Genomic DNA, 25,565 nt, shown 5'->3' with positions numbered 1-25,565 from the left:
GTATTAGCCTCCTGAACCCACCGATTCCATATTCTGCTAACAGTGATTGCATTTCGACCAACGCGAGCAAAATGTCGCGATACGATAAACCACAATCGCGATAGGCTACAATCCGTGATGGTACGCATTTCTCCTCCTTACACGAGGCATCACAACAACGTTTCACCAGGCAACGCCGGTCAACTGCTGTTTGTGTATGAGAAATAGGTTGGAAACTTTCCTCATGTCAGCACGTTTTAGGTGTCGCTACCGGCGCCAACCTTGTGTGAATGCTCTGAAAAGTTAATCATTTGCGTATCACAGCATCTTCTTCCTCTCGGTTAAATTTCGCGTCTGTAGCACGTCATCTTCGTGGTGTAGCAATTTTAATGGCCAGTAGTGTATTTAATTTCAATTGTGGGGAAGGTATTGCCTTCGCAAAGGCTCAGTAAAAGCTCCTTCTACAGCGTTTCGTGATAACTTCTTCCTTTCTGAAATGTAGGAATCTTTTTTTCTGCAGTACCCGGAAGCAGCATCGGAACTCCAGATCAATCTCAACGTAGTAAATTTGTTTTGACGAATTTCCCATACGTTTACGTTTCATTTTTCTTTGCTTGTATTCGCGCCTAATGAGCAAGATACCGTGCCTCCCTCTCCTCTCCGCCCCGCTCGACATATACACGTACAAACAGCCACACCCTCTATCCACCCATCCCCAAACCCCCTCCATCCTTCTTTTCTGTGCCATTACTGTAGCTTTTTCAAGTTAAATACTATCAATCACATTTTGTTTGGATGTGCTCATAATGACATTATTAATGAATACAGCTATATGAAAATTTGTGTACCATCTGATCAAAAGTATCCAGAAACCCCAGTGTAATATGGAATTGACCCCCAGATATCATGAGAGGCTGACGTGCACCTTAGAATGAGGCGGGGAGTGTCGTGTTGTCGATAGACAAGCAGTAACAACGGAATGGGTCGGACAGGAGCGACTTCGGAGGTGACTAGTCATAGCATGTCATCTGACACCCAAATCTACACATGTCAGTCAGTCAGATAGGTACTAAACGTTGTATATCGACAGAGTATCAACCAGAACTCCGATATAGCTTGTGCTGTGTGCTGTCGTCCAGGAAATCATGCGAAAACGGCAAGTAATAAGTAAAACTTGACCCACGGAGCACCGGACAAGCATAGCTGTGAGCATCTGTCATGCAGGGCTCTCGTGGGCAAGTCGATAGAGCGAGGTCATCGATCCCATCGGATTAGGGTGAGGGTTGATTTAGGGGAAAAGACCAAACAGTGAGGTCATCGGTCTCATCGGATTAGGAAAAGATGGGGAAGGAAGTCGGCCGTGTCCTTTCAAAGGAACCATCCTGGCATTTGCCTGTACCGATTTAGGGAAATCTCGGAAAACCTAAATCAGGATGACCGTACGCGGGTTTGAACCGCCGTTCTCCCGAATACGAGGCCAATGTGCTAACCGCTGCGCCAATGCATTCGGTGTTAAAAGCGTATATAATTGAAAAGAAAGCAGAAATATTTCAATTCATGCTTCAATTTGATATTTATTTATTTTTCCAACACGAAAGTAATAATTCCATAACGTCCGAAGTAATATAACATTTTATGCGTAAAATGATATTTATTTATTTTTTCAACACGAAAGCAATAATTCTGAAACTTCTGAAATACTATAACATTTTATGCGTAAAATGGCAAGGCCTTGAAGAAATGAATTTTTTGATTCTTCATTTACGTAGCATGTAACAGCAGTGGTTGATGAAATATTTCGGTTTTCCCTCAAATCACTAATTATGTTTTTATTAATTATCCCGGTTACTGTCCCAACAAGTAATTTTTTTTTTTTTTTGCAAAATTTGACCTCAGACCTGTCAATGTGCCACACTACTTGTTTTCCATTTCACACTCTTCAGTTCACTATGAAAATTCGGGCAAATATCCGTTCTGTAATTTCTAGGGAGATTTTATCACTCCTCTCAAACATTTCCCTGAAATTATCAAGTTCTTGTGTAGATAACAAAATATGAAGTCTCACGATGTCTCACTCTTGCGTAGAATATTCCACGACTATTATCACGACACATTGCAGCCTTATCGACTCTAGTCAGTCTCTCTCTGCCTGTATTAATATTTGGATACAAAATGGTTCAAATGCCTCTGAGCACTATGGGACTTAAAATCAGTCCCCTAGAACGTAGAACTACTTAAACCTAACCAACCTACGGACATCACACACATCCATGCCCGAGGCAGGATACGAACCTGCGACCGTAGCGGTCGCGCGGTTGCAGGCTGCAGCGCCTAGAGGCCGGCCAGTGTGGCCGAGCGGTTCTAGGTGCTACAGTCTGGAGCTGCGCGACCGCTGCGGTCGCAGGTTCGAATCCTGCCTCGGGTATGGATGTGTGTGATGTCCTTATGCTAGTTAGGTTTAAGTAGTTCTAAGTTCTAGGGGACTGATGACATCAGATGTTAAGTCCCATAGTGCTCAGAGCCATTTGAATTTGTAGCGCGTAGAACCGCTCGGCCACCCCGGCCGGCAGTTGGCTACAGAGCAGACGCTCTAGATTACTACAGTAGCGTTATAAATGTGTAATAATCACTTGCATATAGTAACTGTGCAACGTGATCACCGATTAAATGCAAAACTATTAAAGAAAAATTTATAGTTTATTTACTAGAGCAAGTGTATCCATGGAATCTCTCCCACAAATAATAAGACCTTCCTTTCTGCAGAACTGTAGTTAGATAATTTTCTGTTTAACTGCTTCGACACGCCTAAAGTGTTCCAAAAATCACGTATTCAGTCTGAACTGTTATTAGACTTTTTTTTTTTTTTTTTTTTACTTTACAGTCGCGATTTCTGTGCAAGCAGAGTGTTAGAAAGAGTGTGGAATTAACACTGAATTCGAATGGGATTGTTATACGAAATGCTACGTCAGAGTTTTATGTAGACTACGTCTTTAATGACCTCGTTGTCGACGGGCCGTTAAACCCTAATCTTCCTTCCTTTTTTTGGATAGACGACAAGGAATATTGTTTACTCTCGTGCATACGAAGTGATGTACGTAAGCACGGTCGAACACAAGGACGACGTCCTCTTAACGATAAAGAATACCCACTGACGCACTTTGTGCTGAGACACCACATTAGAATGGAACACATGTGGAAAAAAATAATTTCAGTGGCAGTTCATCCAGAATGTACTGTCGTTTCTGATATAGACTGAATCTCTTACAATAGTGGATAAAACCCAGCAAGACTTCTGCAAGGCTTTTGATACAGTTCCTCGCAGTCGTTTGATGAACAAAGTAAGACCATATGGACTATCAGACCAGGTGTGTGATTGGATTGAAGAGTTCCTAGATAACATAACGCAGCATGTCATTCTCAATGGAGAGAGTAAGAGTGATTTTAGGTGTGCCGCAGGGGAGTGTCGTTGGACCGTTGCTATTCACAATATATATAAATGATCTTGTGGATAACATCGGAAGTTCACTGACACTTTTTGCGGATGATGCTGTAGTATATCGAGAGGTTGAAACAATGGAAAATTGTACTGAAATGCAGGAGGATCTGCGACGAATTGACGCATGGTGTAGGGAATGGCAATTGAATCTCAATGCAGACAAGTGTAATGTGCTGCGAATACGTAGAAAGAAGGATTCTTTATCATTTAGCTACAATATAGCAGGCCAGCAACTGGAAGCAGTTAATTCCATAAATTATCTGGGAGTAGGCATTAGGAGTGATTTACAATGGAATGATTATATAAAGTTGATCGTCGGTAAAGCAGATGCCAGACTGAGATTCATTGGAAGAATCCTAAGGAAATGCAATCCGAAAACAAAGGAAGTAGTTTACTGTACACTTGTTCGCCCACTGCTTGAATACTGCTCACCGGTGTGGGATCCGTACCAGATAGGGTATATAGAAGAGATAGAGAAGATCCAACGGAGAGCAGCGCGCTTCGTTACAGGATCATTTAGTAATCGCGAAAGTGTTACGGAGATGATGGATAAACTCCAGTGGAAGACTCTGCAGAAGAGACGCTCAGTAGCTCGGTACGGACTTTTGTTGAAGTTTCGAGAACATACCTCCACCGAGGAGTCAAGCAGTATATTGCTCCCTCCTAGGTATATCTCGCGAACAGACCGTGAGGATAAAATCAGAGAGATTAGAGCCCACACAGAGGCATACCGACAATCTTTCTTTCCACGAACAATACGAGACTGGAATAGAAGGGAGAACCGATAGAGGTACTCAAAGTACCCTCCGCCACACACCGTCAGGTGGCTTGCGGAGTATGGATGTAGATGTAGATGTAGAAACGGAAAAGCTAATGAACTCACAGACTGGAGTTATTTTTTCGCGTAAGAAGAATGGAGGACAGTCGGTGAGCGAAAACACCAATGAAGATGTTACCTGCAGACATGAGAGCAATGTGGAGGAGCGAACATGGAGTGACAGAAACTGGAAGTGAACTGGAATCTGCAGATATTAAGAGCTTATCTTGTGAGACGCTAGTTGCAAAATTACGTTTAAGTTCAAAATTAGATACCCTTCTGAAGCTATTAACATATGAATCACATAGGGATCTGCTTCATATATGTTCGAGGTGCTATGCCGTGGCACGATGGTAAGGACAGTATGGGCATATGACATACACACAAAAGAAAACAATGAGATGCAGGCAGTGGGGAGTTGCATTATACGACGGGAATTGAACGAGACCCGTCTTGAGGTCCGCGCTCAGTTCTAAAAAGCATGGAGCAAAAGAGGTTGCGTGTACAACACATTAAACAATGGTTACCGAAATTTGATACAGGACACATACAGAACTAAAACGGTCACCTGATGATCCTAGCTCTTTTACATCTACTTGACAACTCTGCAATTCACATTTAAGTGTCCAGGAATAGGTTTATCGAGACAGTTTTAGAATATTTCTCTACCGTTCCACTTTAGAACAGCGCGCGGGAACACGAATTCTTAAACCTTTACGCGCGAGCTCTGATTAGGTGGGCGTCAACGGAATATTTTCGCATTCTGACGAGAAAGTTGGTGACTGAAATTTCGTGAAAGGATCTCGCCGCAGCGAAACATTCCAACGCGCGTACAATCCTCGACACCGTCTCCCCTATTTCACGATAGTACAAAACGAACTGCCACTCTTTGAACTTTTTCGGTGCCCTCCGTGATTGCTATAAGAGTTGCTTAAGGAATTGCTTCCCGTGAGTCGTAAGACTGTGTACTAAAAGAAAAAGAGAATTGTGAAGGCAATTTTTTTAAATTCTAGAACTTATTTTTTTAAAGAGAGGTGTTGGAAAAACGTGTTGCCGTTTATTACTGTAACAGTTTCTGTCTTAAGTGCATGCAACATAAACTTCGGGAATACAGGGACATAATTAGGAGAAGTAATCCCTTTTTAAGGATCGTAGCATGCTACCAGGAGGGAAGTTCGCCACTTTTGAATACTAGAGAATAAATGGACGCGAGCAGCTGACATAAATTAATTCTGGGTAGGGCTTTCTCATCATACCAGTTGTGTCGAAGAAGTGGTTGACGTGTAGCTGTAACATGATCTGTTCAGCCTGATACACACAGCATATCGCAGTGAAGGAATCACACGTTCTATGAGTAAAGTCTTCAGCAAAACTAAAAAATAATGACATGATTATTGAAAGCTTACCAGAAAAATAAGAGATGTATTCAGAAATTCTGTCAGGACTTACTGTCTATACAAATAAAATTCTATTTTAAAACTGTTACCACGTTGATCGGCGTCGATAAATGTAATAATTCCGTGCGTTGCCTGACGGATGGCCTACAGCAATGGGGGGGTCGTAGCGTGAGTTAACTTTTCTCAGCAACTAATAGTTCTATTATTAACGCCATTAATGTGGATGAGATGAGACCGCTGATTGGTGCTGCCTATCACAGACAGTGTGTCTGACGTACCATCGCGTGAGCCCGCCAGACACGTCTCAGCTGCGTTTTGTCCCTTTTTAGCGTGCTGAATAGTGGCGTGTATGATTGTCTGTAGCACATGGCCCTTTCTCTTCATTTCCGTAACTTTCCACAGACACCTCTTTGGTACGGATAACGAATTACACCCTACTATTTTTACGTGAGCAGACACGGACGAGTTACGCTGAACAGATGTTAGTTTGGCAATGGAATCGAAAGTATCTAAATTAATATTGCGTATTTTCCTTTTGCAAGAATAGTTAATAAGAAATATTTACTAGCACAAATGGGTTTCGGAAGTGCTCATACGCACCATTAGTGGGATTATTAGTCACATAGCATACCAGACAGTCACCTGACGGGTTCTGTTACGCAAATCACAATGTCATGCAAATGATATTACGTCCTCTAGCTCAACCTGCTGCGAATGAACCGTGGAAATGAAGAAACTAGGTACCCACCTCATTTATGTGGTTCCCCAAGATCTTTCCAATCAAATATTAATGTTCTCATATCCTCTGCACTGAACTAATGGTTGCTCCCTATCGACGAAATAAAATACTTATACGAAAGAATCGAATAAAAATAGGCGAGGTGGCCTTGGTCGCCATTATTGTGTCGAGACTCTCCTTGATTGCCTCCGGTTGTATGATGCCTTCAACTGAGTGATTCCTTTAGTTACTATTTCTCCGAGAATCACTTCGATGTGATACATCCAGTTATAATGTCCCGGTGACTTCAAAGAATGTATTGCTTACAGTTACACGTCATAGCATAATAAAATGGCAGTGTGTTTGCTAGTCATGTATCGATGTGCCATGCTTCGGTTCAGTATTGATTATTGCATCCATTCCGTTGAACATTTGTTATAGTAATATTTAGTCTTAAGACTGGTTTGATGAAATCCTCTGTGCTAGTCTGTCCTGTGCAAGTCTGAATTTGCTTAGTACTCAGCTTTCGTTTTCTTCAACAACCTCCCCCCCCCCCCCCCCCCGCCGCCCCGCCGTTTACGTTCCAAATTTCCTTCCATGACCAACTATATGCCCTAGCAAACAATTCCTTTCTTCCGTCAAGTTATACCATAAAAGACTTTTCCCCCCACATTCAAAATCTTTTAATCACTTTTCAGGGCAGCATCAATTCCATTCACCTGATCTTTTTTCCATCTCTGACAGATTTACAATATCAAAACATCTTAAAAGTTATTACTTCGTCTCCCTGAACTGTAATCCCTTTTCCTAATTTCTCAATGGTTTCCTTTAACGCGTGCTTTGTGTACGGAATGAATAATATGAGTATAAGCTACAACTCTTACTCCTTTCATGTTCGAGTCTTACAGCTGCATTTGTAGACAGCGATTCGCTTTCAAAGACCTAACTCCAATCAGAAAAGTCTAATGCTCTTTCTAGAGCTACAAAATCTGTATATACAAGTTTCTCTTGCTTATGCAGGTATGATGTATATTATTTTGCGACAAATATCTTCGTTGCTAGTGAAATTCGTCATGACTGCTGCCTATGTGTGACTGCTATAAGCTTGACTTGCAAACGGGGAATCTGTAATGTTAAAATAATAGGCAACTACAAATGAGATCGAAAGCACGTGTGGAGCTACGTTGCCCTAACTCGGCGCGTTAAGGCTCGCGGGTAATCGCCGGGACGTGCGGGCGGCAGTTATCACGTCCTGCGCTGACGGCAGCAGCCTTGGGCCGCCGACCGTTTGTTCCTGCTCACCGCAACCCGCACCGCATGCGTCTGCTGCCATCTAGCGGCACAACGTCCAAATAAGGCCAACCTACCTCCAGCCACTTGCGACGAGTGGCGCCGCTAGGCGGCAAGTAACGACACTACGAGAAATCATACACGACGGAGCGGGAAGTTTGAAACGCTGGTGTTTCTTTGGGCTACACATGTCATTCAGTAAAACACAGAATGACGAAAATTGTTACTGTGCAAATGAGGAGTCACTGGCAGAGAATTTATAATTAACCTGCTGCGAAGAGACGTAATGTTGCAAAGGGTTCTTTTTAGGAGAAAAAAGAACTTACAGCAAAAATAATAGATTTCATGTCCTGTAGCAAGTATATTACCAATCATTAATCATAATTGTGTCATTTACCTGCATTTTCGTTCTGTTCATTTATATTTATACATGTGGTTTCTCTAATAAATTCGGTAACAATTCAAACATTTTTCTGTCAGCTTGATTTATGTTAAGCTATATAGTGTTCTTCCTGTGCCTCGATTACAAATATTCGTGGGTAATAAAATAATTAACAGTCTTTTCCACTCTGTTATTAATTCTGGAATTCTAGAAACACAGGGAGAAACCGAGACACTGCGCTTTTCATTTACTATATTAGAGAGCTTCTATGCGGTTCTTATTCCGAACCTGGTTTGACTCGATTTGGTATACTTTTTCCATTGCCTTTGTAATATCCCTAACAGTTTCTGTACGCTATGCGCGGCTGCTTCGCGTGTCTAAAACGCGATTTTGTGAATGTTTCTGTGGCAAGGCCTGTCCGTAGTTCTAGAGATGCGATTGTTTTCGCTTCCGCCGTTTGCGCTTCGCAGTTGAAATCAGTCAAAAGCGCTACCACGTGTCAGAGATTCCTTAAGCTGACTCGACTGTAGGAGTGCAGAATCATTGTATTTTCACGCATCTCAGTGTTTACGAGACCATTCTTCTAGAACTATCGATCGAACGCTGATATATTTGTGAAGGTACATTCATCGACGTATGTGGATGCGGTTTACAAAATGTGCTGCGCCTAGAGTGAGTAGCAGAGAAGTAATAAAGTTAAACTTGATACACAATGCGGCAGTTTTTCATCCATTTCAGTGTTTATGACGTCATATCTCCTTAAATATGACAGATAAGTGGTTCTTACCCCGACAGTGATTGTTGCCAGAAAGTAAGAGACATGTGTGACAAGTTTGGTTGAAATTGGTTCTGTGGGTAAGCAGATGTGGAACATACACACAGACATAAATATACATACATCCATTTTTGTGAGATGTATGGATATACAGAAGATATTCCCGAAAAAGTTTGTCGTTGGAGGTCGAGTTGATCCTGCATACAGGTTATCCCGTTTATCCCGACCACCCAAAGTAATGTTTTCTTCAAAAGTGAAATAAAAGATCATCACACACACGTTGTTTTAGTTACCAAGAGGGCACTAAGCAGCATGATTGCCTTTCTAGTAACTTTGTTCGTTACGAGGATAAGAACAGCAGTACGTCTTTTTTAAATAGCAACCTGTAATTTTTGTTTGGCTGCCCACATCCTGTCTTCAAAACCTGCTCAGAAACGTACCACAATGTACTATTCACGTAAGCACGACGTTATTAAAAACGTAACACATAACTGACTTGACTCTCCTGTACTAGCACACAATAAATGCATGAGAGTAACCTACCTTGTCCACATGCTGGAGCTGACAGTAAACAAATGAAAACAAAAGAAAATGCTCACCATCGTAATCAGTTGAAGTTTTTTGTGTGAGTTGAGCGTAATCCAACGAATACAAGTTAGAGATACTGTTCATCTATGATGAATGCAAGTTAGCAGAACAGTAATGACCGGCGTACATTTTATTTGTCTTTTATTCGTTCATTCTCAAATCCAGTATGCGAATGTGTTACCTAACTCTGGGTACTGTGTGCTAGTGCAGGAGAGTAAAAGCCAATTATGCCTTACATTTTTAATAACGTCATGGTTACGTGAGTGGTACACTGTGATACGTTTGAACTTGTCTTGCGGAGGTGAAGTAGTTCGGCGAAGAAGAGATACAGGGTGTTCAGGTTAAACATAGACTAGTATAAAATTAAATAACTAGAAATAATTGAGAGATTTATTGACTGTATGTTTCTACAAGTGTTTTTTTTCTTTTGCACACCTAATACAAGTCGATATGCGTATCATTAGTGGCGCAACAGACACGTAGTCTGTGTCCCAGTTCTCTCCAAGTGTTTTGCAGCATTGTAGGCGTAACATTCGTCACAACTGCACGAATGCGATGACCAGATTTGGCAGATCACGAACTGGTGCCCGGTACATTTGATTCTTGATAATTCCCCACATAAAGAAATCAACTGATGTGTTGTCTGGTCTTCTAGTGGGGGCCAAGCAATCGATGGACTACCTCTCCCAATACAGCGGTTCGCAAAATGGATGGTGCGCTATCTTGTAGCATGATCATTTCACGAGGAATTTGTGACATAGCATACAGCAACATGTCTATCTACACTGTTGCATTAACTGCAGGCTCTGCGGAGGAGAATGCTCCGATTGAGGTGTCCTTCAACAATCCATACCACACATTTGATTTGGAGAGTCACTTTCGCTCTTTATCTCTACGTGGGAATGGGGTTCCGTTACCCATATGCGGCAGGTATGCATGTTTACCGTGCCGGAAGTATGGAGTGTAGCCTCTTTCCAGAAACAGATGAAATCGAGGAATGATTCGTGTTCATCCATTTTAGCCAGAACTGTCTCCTCGAATGCCTTCGTCAGGCTTGCTTTTGTGACGATGCTGCAGTTTGTACGCCCGAAGGCGCTACTTTTTACGGACAACATCCTGTAATGTCAAATGAGGAAACTGTTGTTGCAGTTTGCTTGTCGCATTGACTTACAAGGGCTCCGTAGGAATGACGTACGGATTAATTCAACAGCAGCCTCTGAAACTGCTCGCATGGCGTGGTGGCCCGACATCGAAAGCGAACTCTCTGTTTCAAAAGAAGCCGCTTGTCCCATTTCTTGACTGTTAGGTAATTGGTAACATCGTCAGTTGGTCGCAGGCCATATTGACGCAGGAAACAATGTTTTACCAGTGTAACAGACTTAACCTCAGCGAGAGAAAGCACGCAGAGTAGACATGGGGTACCAACTGCCGCAAGCAAATACAGAAAACATTTTGAGTAACCAAACTTTTAGAAGCAAAGTCACCAATAAATATCTCTATTACGTCTCAAGTTATTCCATTTTATATTATTATACAATTAGTCCAACACCTTGTGTTAAGTGTTATTTAAAAAAGACGTAGCCTACTGCTGTTTGTACCTTTGTAACGACCAGATTTACAAGAAAGGCAGCCATGCTGATTAATGTCTCCGTAGTAGCCAAAAAACATTTGCTTCATACAGGGTGTTTCAGAAGTGATGGTCAGTATTCAGGGAGATAACAGAAATGATCATTCGAAACAAAAAGTCAAGTAAATATGAGTTCTACCTAAAAGGCATACCTTAAGAGATATGAGCTATTCTTGATCTTCGATAATGTGAAACAAATCTCTTCTACTGAAAGCTCGTTGCTTTCCATATCTTGGGAGGTGGTAGTATGGACCAAAACAAGAAAAAAAATGTTCAGTAAACATGTGCCCTAAAAAGCATACCTTAAAAGTTATGAGTAGTAGTTCATTAGAAGAGTTCTGCTTCAAAGTAGCGAAGGTATACCTTTCAAGGTATGCATATTAGAACTCATGTTTACTGGACAATATTTTCTTGTTTTGGTCCATATTACCACTTTCCAAAATATGGAAGGCAAAGAGCTTAAAGGAGAAGAAATTTGTTTTACAGAATCGAAGAGCAAGAATTGCTCATAGCTCTTGAGGTATGCGTTTTAGAGCCCATGTTTACTTGACTTTTTTGTTTCGAATGATCATTCCTGTCATATCCCTGAATATTGATCATCACACACACACACACACACACACACACACACACACACACACACACACACACACACATATATATATATATATATATATATATATATATATATATATATATATATATATATATATATATATATTTGAACCCCGTGGTAAACCTTCAGAGAATACTTGCAAGGCGTTTTCATCGCAATGGAAGGCAATTTGAGGCAGTATATGAGCCGGCGACAGTTTCACAGCAAGAACTACAAACTCTAAAAGAATCAATGCCGAAGAGAATTTTTGAGGTAATTAGGAAGAATGGTGGTTAGACAAGTACTAACAGTGCAGTAACACCATAGGACGGTGAGTGCCTTTATACCAGTTTTCATGCAGGAAAACCAAACAACTTATTTTGTTGCTCGTGTTATGAAAGAAATTATGTAATTCCGTCGTCATTGTTTATCCCTTGAATGTCTGTACTATTATCATAGCAAATTCGAAACACTTATGCTTCAGACATTGTACTATTACTTTCGTGGAACCCTGCCATATATTATTTTGCTTCTGGACAGAAAGTTACTTGGGACGGTCAAGATAAATTGGACAGCCTGTATACCTGTCGCACTTGAAAACGTAACTGGCCGGACATGTGTGTGCACCGAAGAAAATTTTTCAGTTAAAATGATGAATATCTGAGGTCCAAACGACAACTTTAACTTTTACCAAACAGGAATGTTTGCAAGAGAAACGATGTTGTTCTCGCGAAAACCTGTAGGATAAATTTAGAGAACCGGTACTGGAGGAAGAACTGGGCGTGCGTCGCGCGAAGGCAACATGTGAATAAAATAAGAGAAACGAGGACGCTAACCGAGGAATACTGTCTATTCAGCCACTTTTCGTTTGTTCCACAGCAGGCGCGCATACAAGGAAGGGTTCTGAGAGGGAGGCGTCTCAGTCTTTCTACCTTCATCCTCATGCTCCCCTCTCCCCCACCCACCCCCACACCGAATTGTAGTTTTCTGTCTCCATTACCTTTAACGTATCAGTGTTGCCTAGTATTTTAATAATAATAACATTGAATATATAAAAAAGTTAATGTAATGGGTGTTTTTCCGGTTCTACCGGCGCATCCGCAAACTGCGTCGGATTTGCTGTAGGTAGCAGGTGTGTTCAGTCTGTAAGTAGGCTACTATTCCAGAACACACGCTCATCCGTAGTTTCTTATGCAGAATCTGATTCTGCAATAAAAAATGTGGGTTCCCATTTGAAATTTTAAAGTTGCCTCCGCCCCACCCCCAGGAGGCTGGGATGGCGGGCTAATTTTTGCACCAGCAGATGTCCCCCTCGAAAATGATCAACTTTGGATTCTACACATTTTCTCGTGTGAAGCTTACTTTTCGAGTTATTCTGGTTTTTGAACTTAAAATTTACACCCTTTGTGCATATAAAAGTGTTTGGTTGTAGTAAAATGTTCTATGGGCAGGAGGGGGAGGGGAGGGTTCATGGTACCTATGACGCCTCCTTTGCATCAGCTCCTGCTCCGTACGCGAAGAGATTAGAACAGAAAATTGCAAATATTGGTAGGAAGTACTTGCACCATGTGGAGTGAATGCATAGATGTGGACAGGGAGAATGGCGGAAAGTGTGAGAGGAGATGCACGGTGGGCGCAAGTGGCGCTTTGCAGCCGTGGTCCAGCGACCAGCAGATAAGCCCCGGGGCGCTGCCTCTGGCGGGTCAGGGTCGCAGATCGGCCACCGTTGCGTCAGCGGCCGCCGTCGCCACGGGGTTTCACCATTTCCCGGGTCATGCGGGGCTCTCACCACGTTGAGACCGAATTGTTTCACTCCTTACGCATAACTATGCTCGGCGTGTAGCATTTCTGAGAAGTTAAAATTGCGAGCCACAAAGGGACTCTGTCGCCAGCACCAGTAATCACCAGTAATGTTGTTCCGATCGAGGTGCCGGGCGCAAATCACATACCTTTCTTCTGAGGTGGCCTGCTACTTCCTTCCCATTCCTTGTTCAAACAACACAGGATTTCCCTGCGACTCTGTAGGACTACCAACCCAACCGGCCTGCCTTTCCTGTTCTATTCGCAGATGGAGAAGGGAAAAACGACTATCCATATGCCTCCGCGCGAACCCTAATTTCAATTATCTTGTTTTCGCAATTCTTATGCGGAATATAGGTAAGCAGCAGTAGACTCATTCTGCAGTCAGACTCAAATGCCAATTCTCTACATTTATCTCAATAGTGTTTTGCGAAAAGAATATCGTCGTCGCTCCGGGTATTCCCATTTCAGCTCCTTCGAAATACTCGCGCTTTGCTCGAATCCACCGGTAACAAATCCAGCAGCCCGCCTTTGAATTACTTCGATGCCTCGTAATCATCTTGGGGTTTAAGCTCTTTTTTGTCCGTGTTTGCTTTAACAATACATATGTTTTTGGATAGGGTCCGCCTTCAGCAAAACACAGTTTTGTTCTTTGTCCAAAACATGTTTCACTGCAGTTGCAGCACCATCAGTGGGCTTTTTATTTTATGGCTGTTAAACATAAATAATGAACTTTACTGTTTGTATAGATGTAAATATTAGTTTTCAAATCGTAATTACAGATTTCAGAAGAAAGACATAAAATTATTAATTCATACCTTTTTACCACGTGGTGTGGTTCTCCTGATGTGCTACGTTTTCACAGTGACTGATTTCCTTCATCTGCAGCCTCATACAACTTAGTGCAGACAAAATTATTTATACAAAAATTGCGATTTGGAGACTGTTATGACTATGCCTGAAATTAATTAATTCTGTGTGGAAGGTTGTGTGTGTGTGTGTGTGTGTATGTGTGTGTGTGTGTATGTGTGTGTGTGTGTGTGTGTGTGCGTGTGTGTATGTCTATTTACATTATGTTTCACTAATGTTTTCTGTTTTCCTCACATTCTTCATTGTGTTATTCAGCAGGATTAGCAGTCAGGAGCGCTGCTGCCATGGACTGTGCGGCTGGTCCAGGCGGAGGTTCGAGTCCTCCCTCGGACATGGGTGTGTGTGTTTGTCCTTAAGATAATTTAGGTTAAGTAGTGTGTTAGCTTAGGGACTGATGACCCTAGCAGTTAAGTCCCATAAGATTTCACTCACATTTTTTTTTGTAAAAACAAGATGGCGGACAGTGGAAAAGTTGAAGGTGTTCTATGTCTTTCAGAGGTGTCTGTCTGTCTGACTGTCTGTGTGTGTGTGTGTAAAGGGAGAGAGAAGGAGAGAGAGAGAGAGAGAGAGAGAGAGAGAGAGAGAATGTTTAAGGATTTTTCATTATTATAAATATATATATACACCACCACTAGGACCTTGCCTAGAACAGTATTATATATATATATATATATATATATATATATATATATATATATATATATATATATATATATATAATCCTTAAACCTTCTCTCTGCCTCTCTCTCTCTCTCTCTCTCTCTCTCTCTCTCTCTACACACTCTCTCTCTCTCTCTCTCTCTACACACACACACACACACACACACACACACACACACACACGCACACACACATAACCTTCCACATAGAACTAATTAATTTCAGGCATAGCCATAACAGTTTCCAAATCGTAATTTTTGCTTAAATAATTTTGTCTACACTAAGTGGTATGTGGTTGCAGGCGACAAACTGTGAAAGAAATCAGTCACTGTAAAATCGTATCACATCTGGAAAACTACACCATGTGGTAAAAAGGTATGAATTCATAATTTTAAATCTTTCTTCGAAAATGTGTAATTACGATTTACAAGCTAATATTTACATGTGTACAAACAGTAAAGATCATTCTGTGTTTAACAGCCATAAAATAAAAGCCCACTGATGATGCTGCAGCTGCAGTGAAACATGTTTGGGTCAAAGAACAAAACTGTGTTTTGCTGAAGGCGTACCCCATCCAAAAACATATGTATTCGACGTCTCCGTTTAATCCAGTATGTTGGGATCCCAAACACTCGAGTGGTACTGAAGAATGGACCGCAATAGTGTTCTATACGTGGCCCGTTTTGTAGATGGGCTAAACTTCCCTAGAATTCTCCCAATAAACCGATATCGACCATTTGCCTTCCCTACTATTGACCTTACGTGCTCGTTCCATTTCATATCGTTTTGTAACGCTACTGCAAAATATTTAATTGTTGTGACTGCGTCAAGTCAAGAAACATACCACCAGTACTACTTAAAATATCACATTACCGATTTTCCCACTCATCTGCATTAAATTAAATTTTTCTACATTTAGAATAATTTGCCATTCATCACATGGTCACTCAGCGACAATACTTTCCCGTACACATCAGCAAACTGTCGCAGACTTCTGCTTACCCGGTCGTTCAGATCATTTATATATATAGAGCACAAGAGCAGTTGGATCACACTTTCTTGGGCACTCTTGACGCTATTCTTGTCTCTGACGAACACCCGCCGTCCAGAACTATGTACTGGGTTCTACACGGCGTCTGCTAAGTTCAAATGGTTCAAATGGCTCTGAGCACTATGGGGCTTAACATCTGAGGTCATCAGTCCCCTAGACTTAGCACCACTTAAACCTAACTAACCTAAGGACATCACACACATACATGTCCGAGGCAGGATTCGAACCTGCGACCGTAGCAACAGCGCGGTTCCAGACTGAAGCGCCTAGAACCGCTCGGCCACGTGTGATAAGTCAATCCCTATTTTTAAATGGTTATAATTTCTTTTATTTATGAACCAATTTTCTTTTAACTATCTTTGTTAGAGACAGCACTCCTTGAGGTTGTGTTTCATACAATTTTTTCTTTTGTTTCAGTTGAAAATACTTCCTGTGTCGACTGTGGAAGAACGGGCCAAAACAGCAACTAGTTATGAGATGTGGGATCTGTGATGCGAGTACTAAAGTGATGGAGGGTTAAAAAAGGGACCATGCAACAATGGATGCAAAAACAGATAAAAATTGCCATTCCTATTTATTAAAACAACGAGCGTCGCCGGTGCAAGAAGATGGCGAAGACCACCAACTTGGAGGACACCAGAGAACGTTGACCGAGTTCGTGAAATGTTCACGACGGCCTTACGAAATCATTGCGTCAAGGATCTCGTGGAAGTGGTCTTTCACGTTAGGTAGTTGCAACGATTCTTAAGAAGGATCTCACTTCTGCGTCACGCAAGCCACATTATGTGCAGCAATTGTTTCCTGATGACTGTGAAACAAAAGTAGTTATAAGAAAATTGGTTCTTAAATAATGAAATTATAATTGCTTACAAACAGGGAGTGACGTATCAGACATCTGTATTACTTAAGAAGTCTTCGAGCAACTCACATATCAGGAAACCTACTTCATATGCTTTGGACCTTTGTTAACAGTCTGTTGCAGGGTACTGTGTCCATCATAGTGGAACAGAATATAAGAGTTCTTTGCGGTGCCTGCCCACAGTGCACAGTGCAGCTCTGTTTGTACTGAGTTGAGACGATAGGCTGGATGGTTATGCCAGAAGAGGAGCCGTGGCGAGTGCAGCGTGGCTGGGCCGGGGGACACGGAGCAAACAGCAGCCGAGGTGCTGCCGAGCTGTGGCGCCGCCCCGTTATGCAACACACGTCTGTCTGCAGCGGCACCAGCGCAGCGCCCGGTAACTGGAGCATGCATCAACGGCCCCACCACCCAACAACACGGAGAACCATCTCAAGAGCACAGCATCCACACCTGTAACTCTTCTGAAGTGACAGGAACTCTATGCGACTCCCGAAGGCAGCCAGAAATCTTTGTACTGACGCATCCAGATAGCTTACGAGAAGAAATAATAATGAGCATTTACCTGGATTCGCGGTTGACTGTTCATATAGGTAATTGTTAAAATAGCGATCTCCAGTTTTAATTATTCAAAGACTTACCAGCCAGGGGTGTTCAAAGTGCTTAGGGGGGGTGGGGGTAGGACGTCAAACGGGCCGATTTGGAGCAGGAGAGGCGCCACAGGACATTTTAATTTCCACTTTTACAAATAAATTCATAAAACTTTCTCAGCATGACCAGGAAGGATTTAGGATTCGCTCTCATAGCAGTGGAAGTTCAAAAACATTACAAAATAAAAATTTTTTATGCGTGCAATTTCTTAATTTTTTTTCACTTATTTTTGGATGCATTTGTTGCTACAGGTACACTTTTCTTCATTAGTAAGAGAGAGACTTCGATGAATTCTGTACAGCATGCAAACCATTGCTATTAGTGGAGCAAAATAATTGATGATGGTCGAAGTAGAGAGGATATAAAATGTAGACTGGCAATGGCAAGGAAAGCGTTTCTGAAGAAGAGAAATTTGTTAACATCGAGTATAGATTTAAGTGTCAGGAAGTCGTTTCTGAAAGAATTTATATGGAGTGTAGCCATGTATGGAAGTGAAACATAGACGATAAATAGTTTAGACAAGAAGAGAATAGAAGCTTTCGAAATGTGGTGCTACAGAAGAATGCTGAAGAGAGGAGGTATTGAATAGAATTGGGGAGAAGAGGAGTTTGTGGCACAACTTGACAAGAAGAAGGGATCGGTTGGTAGGACATTATCTGAGGCATGAAGGGATCAAAAATTTGGTACTGGAGGACAGCGTGGAGGATAAAAATCGTAGAGGGAGACCAGGAGATGAATACACTAAGCAGATTCAGAAGGATGTAGGTTGCAGTAGGTACTGGGAGATAAAGAAGCTTGCACAGGACTGAGTAGCATGGAGAGCTGCATCAAACCAGTCTCAGGACTGAAGACCACAACAACAACAACAACAACAACAACATGCAAACCATACTTACTAGTGTATGGAACTCTAGAATTTATTTAATTTATGAAGAAATTAATGAGCTGTTACATTTTAAACGTCATGTTTAGAAAAAACTAAAATTGTATAGTTAGTTATCTCAAATTCTACCACAGTTCTCAATAGACTTGGAAAATTCTCGAGTTTCATACACCTGTAAGTATGGTGTTTTATGCTGCTCAAAATTAATCGAAGAATCTCTCTTACTTATGAAGGAAAGTGTACATATAGCAACAAACGCAGCCAATAGTGAGTGAAAACATTATTTTGTTGTGTTTTTGAACTTCCTCTGCTGTGAGTGTGAATCCTGAATCCTTCCTCTTCATGCTGATTGATTTTCATGAATTTATTTGTAAAAGTATAGACAGTGGAAATTAACGTGTCGTGTGGTGCCTCTCCTGCTCCAAGTCGGCCCGTTTGACGTCCTACCCCCCTTAATTTGCAGGCTTTTATTAATTGTGTTCCTTCATTTCGTTTTTAAATACCTCTTGCTTTAATCCATGTTCACGTGTCTTGTTAGATCCTAAGCAGGTACTCGAAGACCAATAAAGTCTAGTGACATAGGTCTAGTTGGTGTATCTACAATTCGGTCTGAATTACACTTAACCATTTAACCAAGGAGGACAGCGGCGAGGTTCTATATTGAAATGAGATCCAAATACGGACCGTGTACGGCGTGGTGTTCTCATATGTAATGTCGTTTGTTGTGGCTCTATTTTATGTGAATCCTAACAGAGAGAGAGAGAGAGAGAGAGAGAGAGAGAGAGAGAGAGAGAGATAGAGTTTTTAAGACGGATGACTTTCGAAGCGCGGTACAGAACTGGGTTTCCATTACTCCATCAAAATATTAGGGAATTGGAACTCATCACATACCGGTATAATGATCTTTCAGTATATTCATATGCATACGAATTGTCTTTCGTTCAATTATTTCACGCGTCGTGGCTCTTTGTATCTCGTATTTCATGCATGTATGTTGTGTGGGTCTTGGTGACTTAACTATTCTTTGAATAGAATTACATATATTTCTACTTCAAGATTTTAAAAGTTATACGCAATGCCTTGTCATTATTTGCAAAATTTGATGTGTTGCCGCCGGAGCTCCACGTTGCTGCCGGTATCTAGCTATTCCACGTGATGTTCATTCTGTCTTCAGCAAAGACAGTAGTTTTCCTGAACTGTCATTGCGGTCTTTAGATAACAACAGTGAACAGCAAGCTTCGGTTCTTTTTTTTAGCATGGCCTTTCAGAACAGAAGGCAGGTTTGCGGTTGGAGTTTGCAGGAGGTGTTGGCACTCGTCACTTTGTAAATAACGTGTGTGCCTTGTGCTAGTGACCGTTCAGAATTTTTAGATAATACAGCTAGGCCAGCATTTGAGGCAGACATGCTCACTGCAACTATCTTTGCTACAACCCGAGTTACTTACACACTGTAAATGCTAGGCCATCAGAACTTGATACATTTGTGGAAACCACTTAAATAGTCTATTCGTGCCATTATTATTGCTCTGCAGAAGAAATAGACTTCCCCTACCTCTTCACTGATGATTTTCCTCTGTAACCCTTGGAGTCACACAGCGTTATCTAATTATTTATTGGTCTTAACATTATATATCGGAGGGTATTTTAATACAGGGCATATTTCAGGATACATTCTTGCGACTAAAGCAGATATAGGCGGCATAGTTCATGAATGGACTCACTGCAGCTTACCAGGTACATTTAATTACGAACCCAAACAATCGCCTCGTATTTGCAAAGTGTTTATTGTGCGACGTTCTTGCTTCAGATGCATTTAGGTGTACTGAATACTGTAGCGAGAGGTAAGACACAAAATATTCTTCAGGCGACACGAAAACCTGTTAAGAAAGTCACCGTGACTTACATTTCAAATGCGCTGTTGCCAGCGAAACAGAATAACCTCCCTAACCAGTTTTCCTGTCGCTCTGCTGTATGGGCAACGGAGTGGAGTACGGTGACGAGAGTTTGGTGTCATTGAGATCCGCTGATAAGGAGGTGCACAGAGAGAGCATTCGGCGGTAAACTGTGCTCCGCTATTAAAACGTTACACAGGAGCGAGTGCGTAATACTGTCTCTGTCTCTCTCTCTCTCTCTCTCTCTCTCTCATCGCTCTCTTTCTCATCCACAAATACACAGAGAGCGAACAGGCGTCTTAATGGCTCGTAAAAGCTGCCGGACGTGTCTGTTTAGCGCAGCATTTTGCGTCCACCTGCTGAAATTCGCTAGAAACGGTGGAGTTGCCGCTATGACGTATCGGCACGAGGCAGAGTGAGTCGACATTAACGACTTGAAAAGAACTGATACTGAGAACTTAAATTATAAAGCGCAACACTTTCTACGGTGCACTGGTCGTTAAATTTCCCACAGATTGTAAATATTTCAAAGGACGACCTGTATGTCAATAAATAGTTTTTATTCAAGCATTAGCTTATCCTGGTAATCACAATATTATTTAAGATTCATTTATTTCCTTTCTAACCTAAAACGATATTGAAGCAAATCATAAACAGCATACAGCGCATGCAGCGCCCTATTAACGCTAAGGCTTTTTTAAGTCACAAGTTTGATACTGTGTTTTTTAATGCTTATCTTGCGTTATTCTTCGGACAATAGTTTTTCTTAGACTTCTTTTGTTATGTGCCGTTTCAGGTACTTCATTTTTTACTCTCTTACTTCGCTGATGACACACCTTCGCGGTATCGCATTTCAAATGATTCCAGCTTCTTTTCAGGTTTTCTGCGCTTCACTTTCACTTCCGTTCATGCAGACATCGTCTCACATAAAATCCCTTACTAATATTTGATACCAGTCTAGTTGATTCTTATTCATTTAAGAGATGCCTTCAGGCGTTAGTGGGGTCGTACCGAGGATCATTATTGAAAAATGCTTCATCGTCGACTAAAATAAGAACTAAGCACATAAGATGCTCATATGATAGCCGAAAAATGTGTGATACAAAGAAGTCGTATGTAATACTGACATTAAATTTTCAGCCGCGTGGGTAATACCTCAAATGATACAAACTATATTCTTTCTCCTTGAAATACCATTTCTTCTCTAACGGACAGTACTGACAGAACGATGTTGACATTGCTACATGGCAGTGAATACTGTCAACACAATGGAAGGAGTTATTATTTTTACTTTACAACTGCCCAGCAGACGAGAACTCACGTTCAAACTTAAGTTATTCTAGAGTGTCACTGGTAAAATTAAAATATACGCTTGTAGTGGTATGCTGCAACTATTGTGCGAAGATTTTCTGTGTATCACATTGACAGAATCATTTGAAGACTTCAATTTTGTTCGATGTGCCTCATAGTTTCGGAAGGTTGTCTAATATGGCTTTCAAAGGTAATATATTATAATCAACCAGGAAAGAGCTTGACAGAAAAAATGGGCATGAATTTTCTTATTGCTATTCTTTCAGTTACAATGCTGTAAGTATCAGCTACTTCACAACTCACCAGAATCAAAAAAAAATATTCTCCAGAATTTATTATTGTGACCTACAGAGATTTAAGCAGTACTGTCGAATGGATCACTTACAATTACTAATTATTTCTCTGTTAACTAAAGTTTAGAAACTGGCAACTGATTTCTGTTTGTACCGAAAACGATGCTGCGCATTCATTATTTAGATTTTTATTTCGAGCTCTGGAGACGTTATATACGACATTAAGGTTAACAGCTATATTTTATAGCGAATATACATAATTATAGCGCCGAACAGTGTTATATACGAACGCAATTGGTGGTAACGTATTTTAAGGTAGGTCACAAGTAAAAAATGCAGAGCGCTTAAACTAAATTTCCTGTCAAAATTTGCTAATAAGTAGTGAATTGATCAGAGATAGCGCTCATAGTTACAGAAACCTGAGTTAAACTTGAAGAAAACCAGTTGAATATGTTCTGGACTGACACGCAAGAGCTAAATCGTATGCTGGAGCAAATACTTGATATCTGCGGCATATTGATGGTTGTAGTCAGAACAACAGAGTAGTGACGTCAGTGTGTACTACACGACACGTTGGCATTAACTCACAAAAGGAATTCGGTGGTAGGAAAACAGCAGATGATAACAGAATGTGAACAACTTGGAACAGTGATAATTCACAGCACTTATCACGACATGAGACAGACTGCGGAGAAACGTTAAGGAGGCATTATATAAAGACCATCCTAGAAAATGGGGGGGAGGAGGAGGACGTCACTTACAGATGGACACAAATAGTATACCACAATGTAGTGGGTTATGTTGTTTATAGTTCTTAGGCAACGCGACTTCTGGTTTCAGTTTTACTAACTCTATTTCGTAAAGCATACAGTTACATACCTATCAGTATCCAGTGGAAGAGATTATTTATTAGTGATATATAATATTAAAAAAAAGTAAATTCGTAGTTAAAGGCCACTATGTCCTCAGTAAAAATCCGATTGAAATTCATGGTCATTGTACCATGCTTGAAATTACCTATCTGTCCTCGTTAGATGCGCCTGTTTGTTGGCTACCAGCGATACACCGTTACGGTGCGTGTTGCATAACCGAACTTCGTAAGGCACTTTCCGAACGTCTGCTGCATTTAACGTCGATTCTGTATTGCTAGTAAGCCAAAGAAGTAACTTACCTGTATCATTCCTTTGGGTTTGCTCTTTCGTATCCTCGGGTTCTCCAGACATAGCTGCAACAAACAGAGAGGAATGTTAGGATTATGCGAGTGCAGAGAGAGTAAAATGGTAGAGAACACGTTGATAGAATGTAGGTAATAGCATATGTTGACGCATTGTGAGCATATAAAATAAAACCAGAATATGTTATATTCGACATTAAGGTTAACAGCTATAATTTACAGCGAATACACATAATTATAGCAGCGAACAATGTTGTATACGAAAGGTAATTGGGGGTAATGTATTTTCAGAGAGACGTCACAACTAAAAATGCAGAGCGCTACAAACTAAACTTCCAGTCTAAATTTGCTAATAAGATGTGATCAGAGATAGCAGTCATAGTTACAGAAAACTGAGTTAAACTTGAAGAAAAACAATTGGGTATCTCCTCGACTGACAAGCAAAAGGTAAATAAAATGCTGAAGCAAATACTTGAAATAACTTTAGTAACAGAGAAACACTGGCGGGGCAGGACGAAAGCCAGCGCACAGTAGTTGAGTGGTTGATATTCTGCGGCGGATGGGGCGGCGGCAGGCGCGTTAGGCGTGTTTGGATGCCGTCCGACACGGAAGCACCCCGGGGCCCCCAGACCACTGGCAGTGCCTGCTGACAGTTACACGACCCGCCGGGTCACGCTGCGAATCATAAGCAACCGCCTGCAGGCGGACTTAGCTAGCTCTCCAGTTGTACGCGCTGATGCTATTGCGATCTTCATGTGCTAGGCAAGTATTCACGGACCTTATTTGTGCGGCATTGTGACTTCCATTTGTTCTCGAATACAATGACTGATATTTTTATTGACAAAACCAGTTTCGACGTCGTAAATCTCATTCGCAAATTTTTGGGTATCGTTTTGTCGTAGGCCAAAAATTCAGTATCAGTGAAATGCAGTATGGCTAATGTGGCGTTTGCAATGTTACGATCATTAATATAATTTTATGTACTATAACGAACTGCGGCTCCATATTTTCATGAAGTGTGCGAGTGAAATTTTCAAACAACTGACAGCCTCTGACAGCTATGTATGTAACACATAACTACAGCTCATCTGTACAACACTGTGAATATGATATCTGATGATGGGTTATCCGGAAATGCGCAATATTAAGGTCATTCATTCATCGACTGATGATGTTTTACTAAGTGGCTTATTCGGCAGTGTACCGCTGCAGTTAATTGTGAAGACACCAAGCTCTTTCCTTTGTTGATCCATTTCTTCCTATTCTGTGTCTATTCCTCCCCCTCCCTCTACATTTTCCTGCTCTTCACTTCGTTGTAGTATTTACTATTGTACGATACTATGTTGTTGTTGTTGTGGTCTTCAGTCCTGAGACTGGTTTGATGCAGCTCTCCATGCTACTCTATCCCGTGCAAGCTGCTTCATCTCCCAGTACGTACTGCAATCTACATCATTCTGTATCTGTTTAGTGTATTCATCTCTTGGTCTCCCTCTACGATTTTTACCCTCCACGATGCCCTCCAGTACCAAATTGGCGATCCCTTGATGCCTCAGACAATGTCCTACCAACCGATCCCTTCTTCTAGTCAAGTTGTGCCACAAACTCCTCTTCTCCCCAATTCTATTCAATACCTCCTCATTAGTTATATGATCTACCCATCTAATCTTCAGCATTCTTCTGTAGCACCACATTTCGAAAGCTTCTATTCTCTTCTTGTCCAAACTAGTTATCGTCCATGTTTCACTTCCATACAAGGCTACACTCCATACAAATACTTTCAGAAACGACTTCCTTACACTTAAATCTATACGATACTATAAGACTTGTTAAATCAATCTTTGCAGTAACAGATTTTCTAGTTCTTATTTCAGCGTTAATGCAATATAACGTTTCATGTACTATGGTAGCCAATCATTTCATATTTAATAATTTTCTGTTTAATCAAACTTCACGCACTTTCAAGCCCTGATTTTCTGGTTTTCTACTAGCAGTGTTTCAATATCAAACTGGCAGTTTCTTAAACTAGTTTCTCATTTTTAAACCAATATTTCAGATCAAACACCACCACTGTCTTAAACTTTAAAAGTAGCTCTTATTTCGATAATAGGTTTTATTTTTATTTAATAAGTGGTAGAATTATTTCAGTTCTTTTACAATAACATGTAGCTGCATTCTTTTGTAATTTGCTATTATTCCGTCATATCGCTTGATGTTCTCAGCTTCCTTGTAGCACACTGCAATTCGCATTCGGTTTGAGGTCAAAAGCCGTAATTTACGATGCCACAGCACTATGGGACTTAACAGCTGAGGTCATCAGTCCCCTAGAACTTAGAACTACTTAAACCTAACTAACCTAAGGACATCACACACATCCATGCCCGAGGCAGGATTCGAACCTGCGGACCGGTTCCAGACTGAAGCGCCTAGAACCGCTCGGTCACTGCGGCCGGCTGAGAGATA

General features: G+C 41.2%; 1 protein-coding gene across 1 annotated transcript in view; it reads right to left on the bottom strand.

The window, feature by feature from the left end:
• The window catches only part of LOC126412396 (uncharacterized), an 833,005-nt gene that overhangs the window by 413,661 nt on the left and 393,779 nt on the right, over positions 1-25,565 (bottom strand). Inside the window, exon 2 of the mRNA XM_050081978.1 lies at positions 23,103-23,156. Coding sequence (XP_049937935.1) covers positions 23,103-23,154 — 52 coding nt within the window. The 5' untranslated portion in view covers positions 23,155-23,156. The remainder of the gene's footprint in view (positions 1-23,102; positions 23,157-25,565) is intronic.

The sequence above is a fragment of the Schistocerca serialis genome, chromosome 1 (assembly GCF_023864345.2).
Source record: "Schistocerca serialis cubense isolate TAMUIC-IGC-003099 chromosome 1, iqSchSeri2.2, whole genome shotgun sequence".
Lineage (NCBI taxonomy): Eukaryota > Metazoa > Arthropoda > Insecta > Orthoptera > Acrididae > Schistocerca > Schistocerca serialis.
Note: the sequence above shows the minus strand (reverse complement) of the source record. Positions and strands in the feature narration are given on the sequence as shown.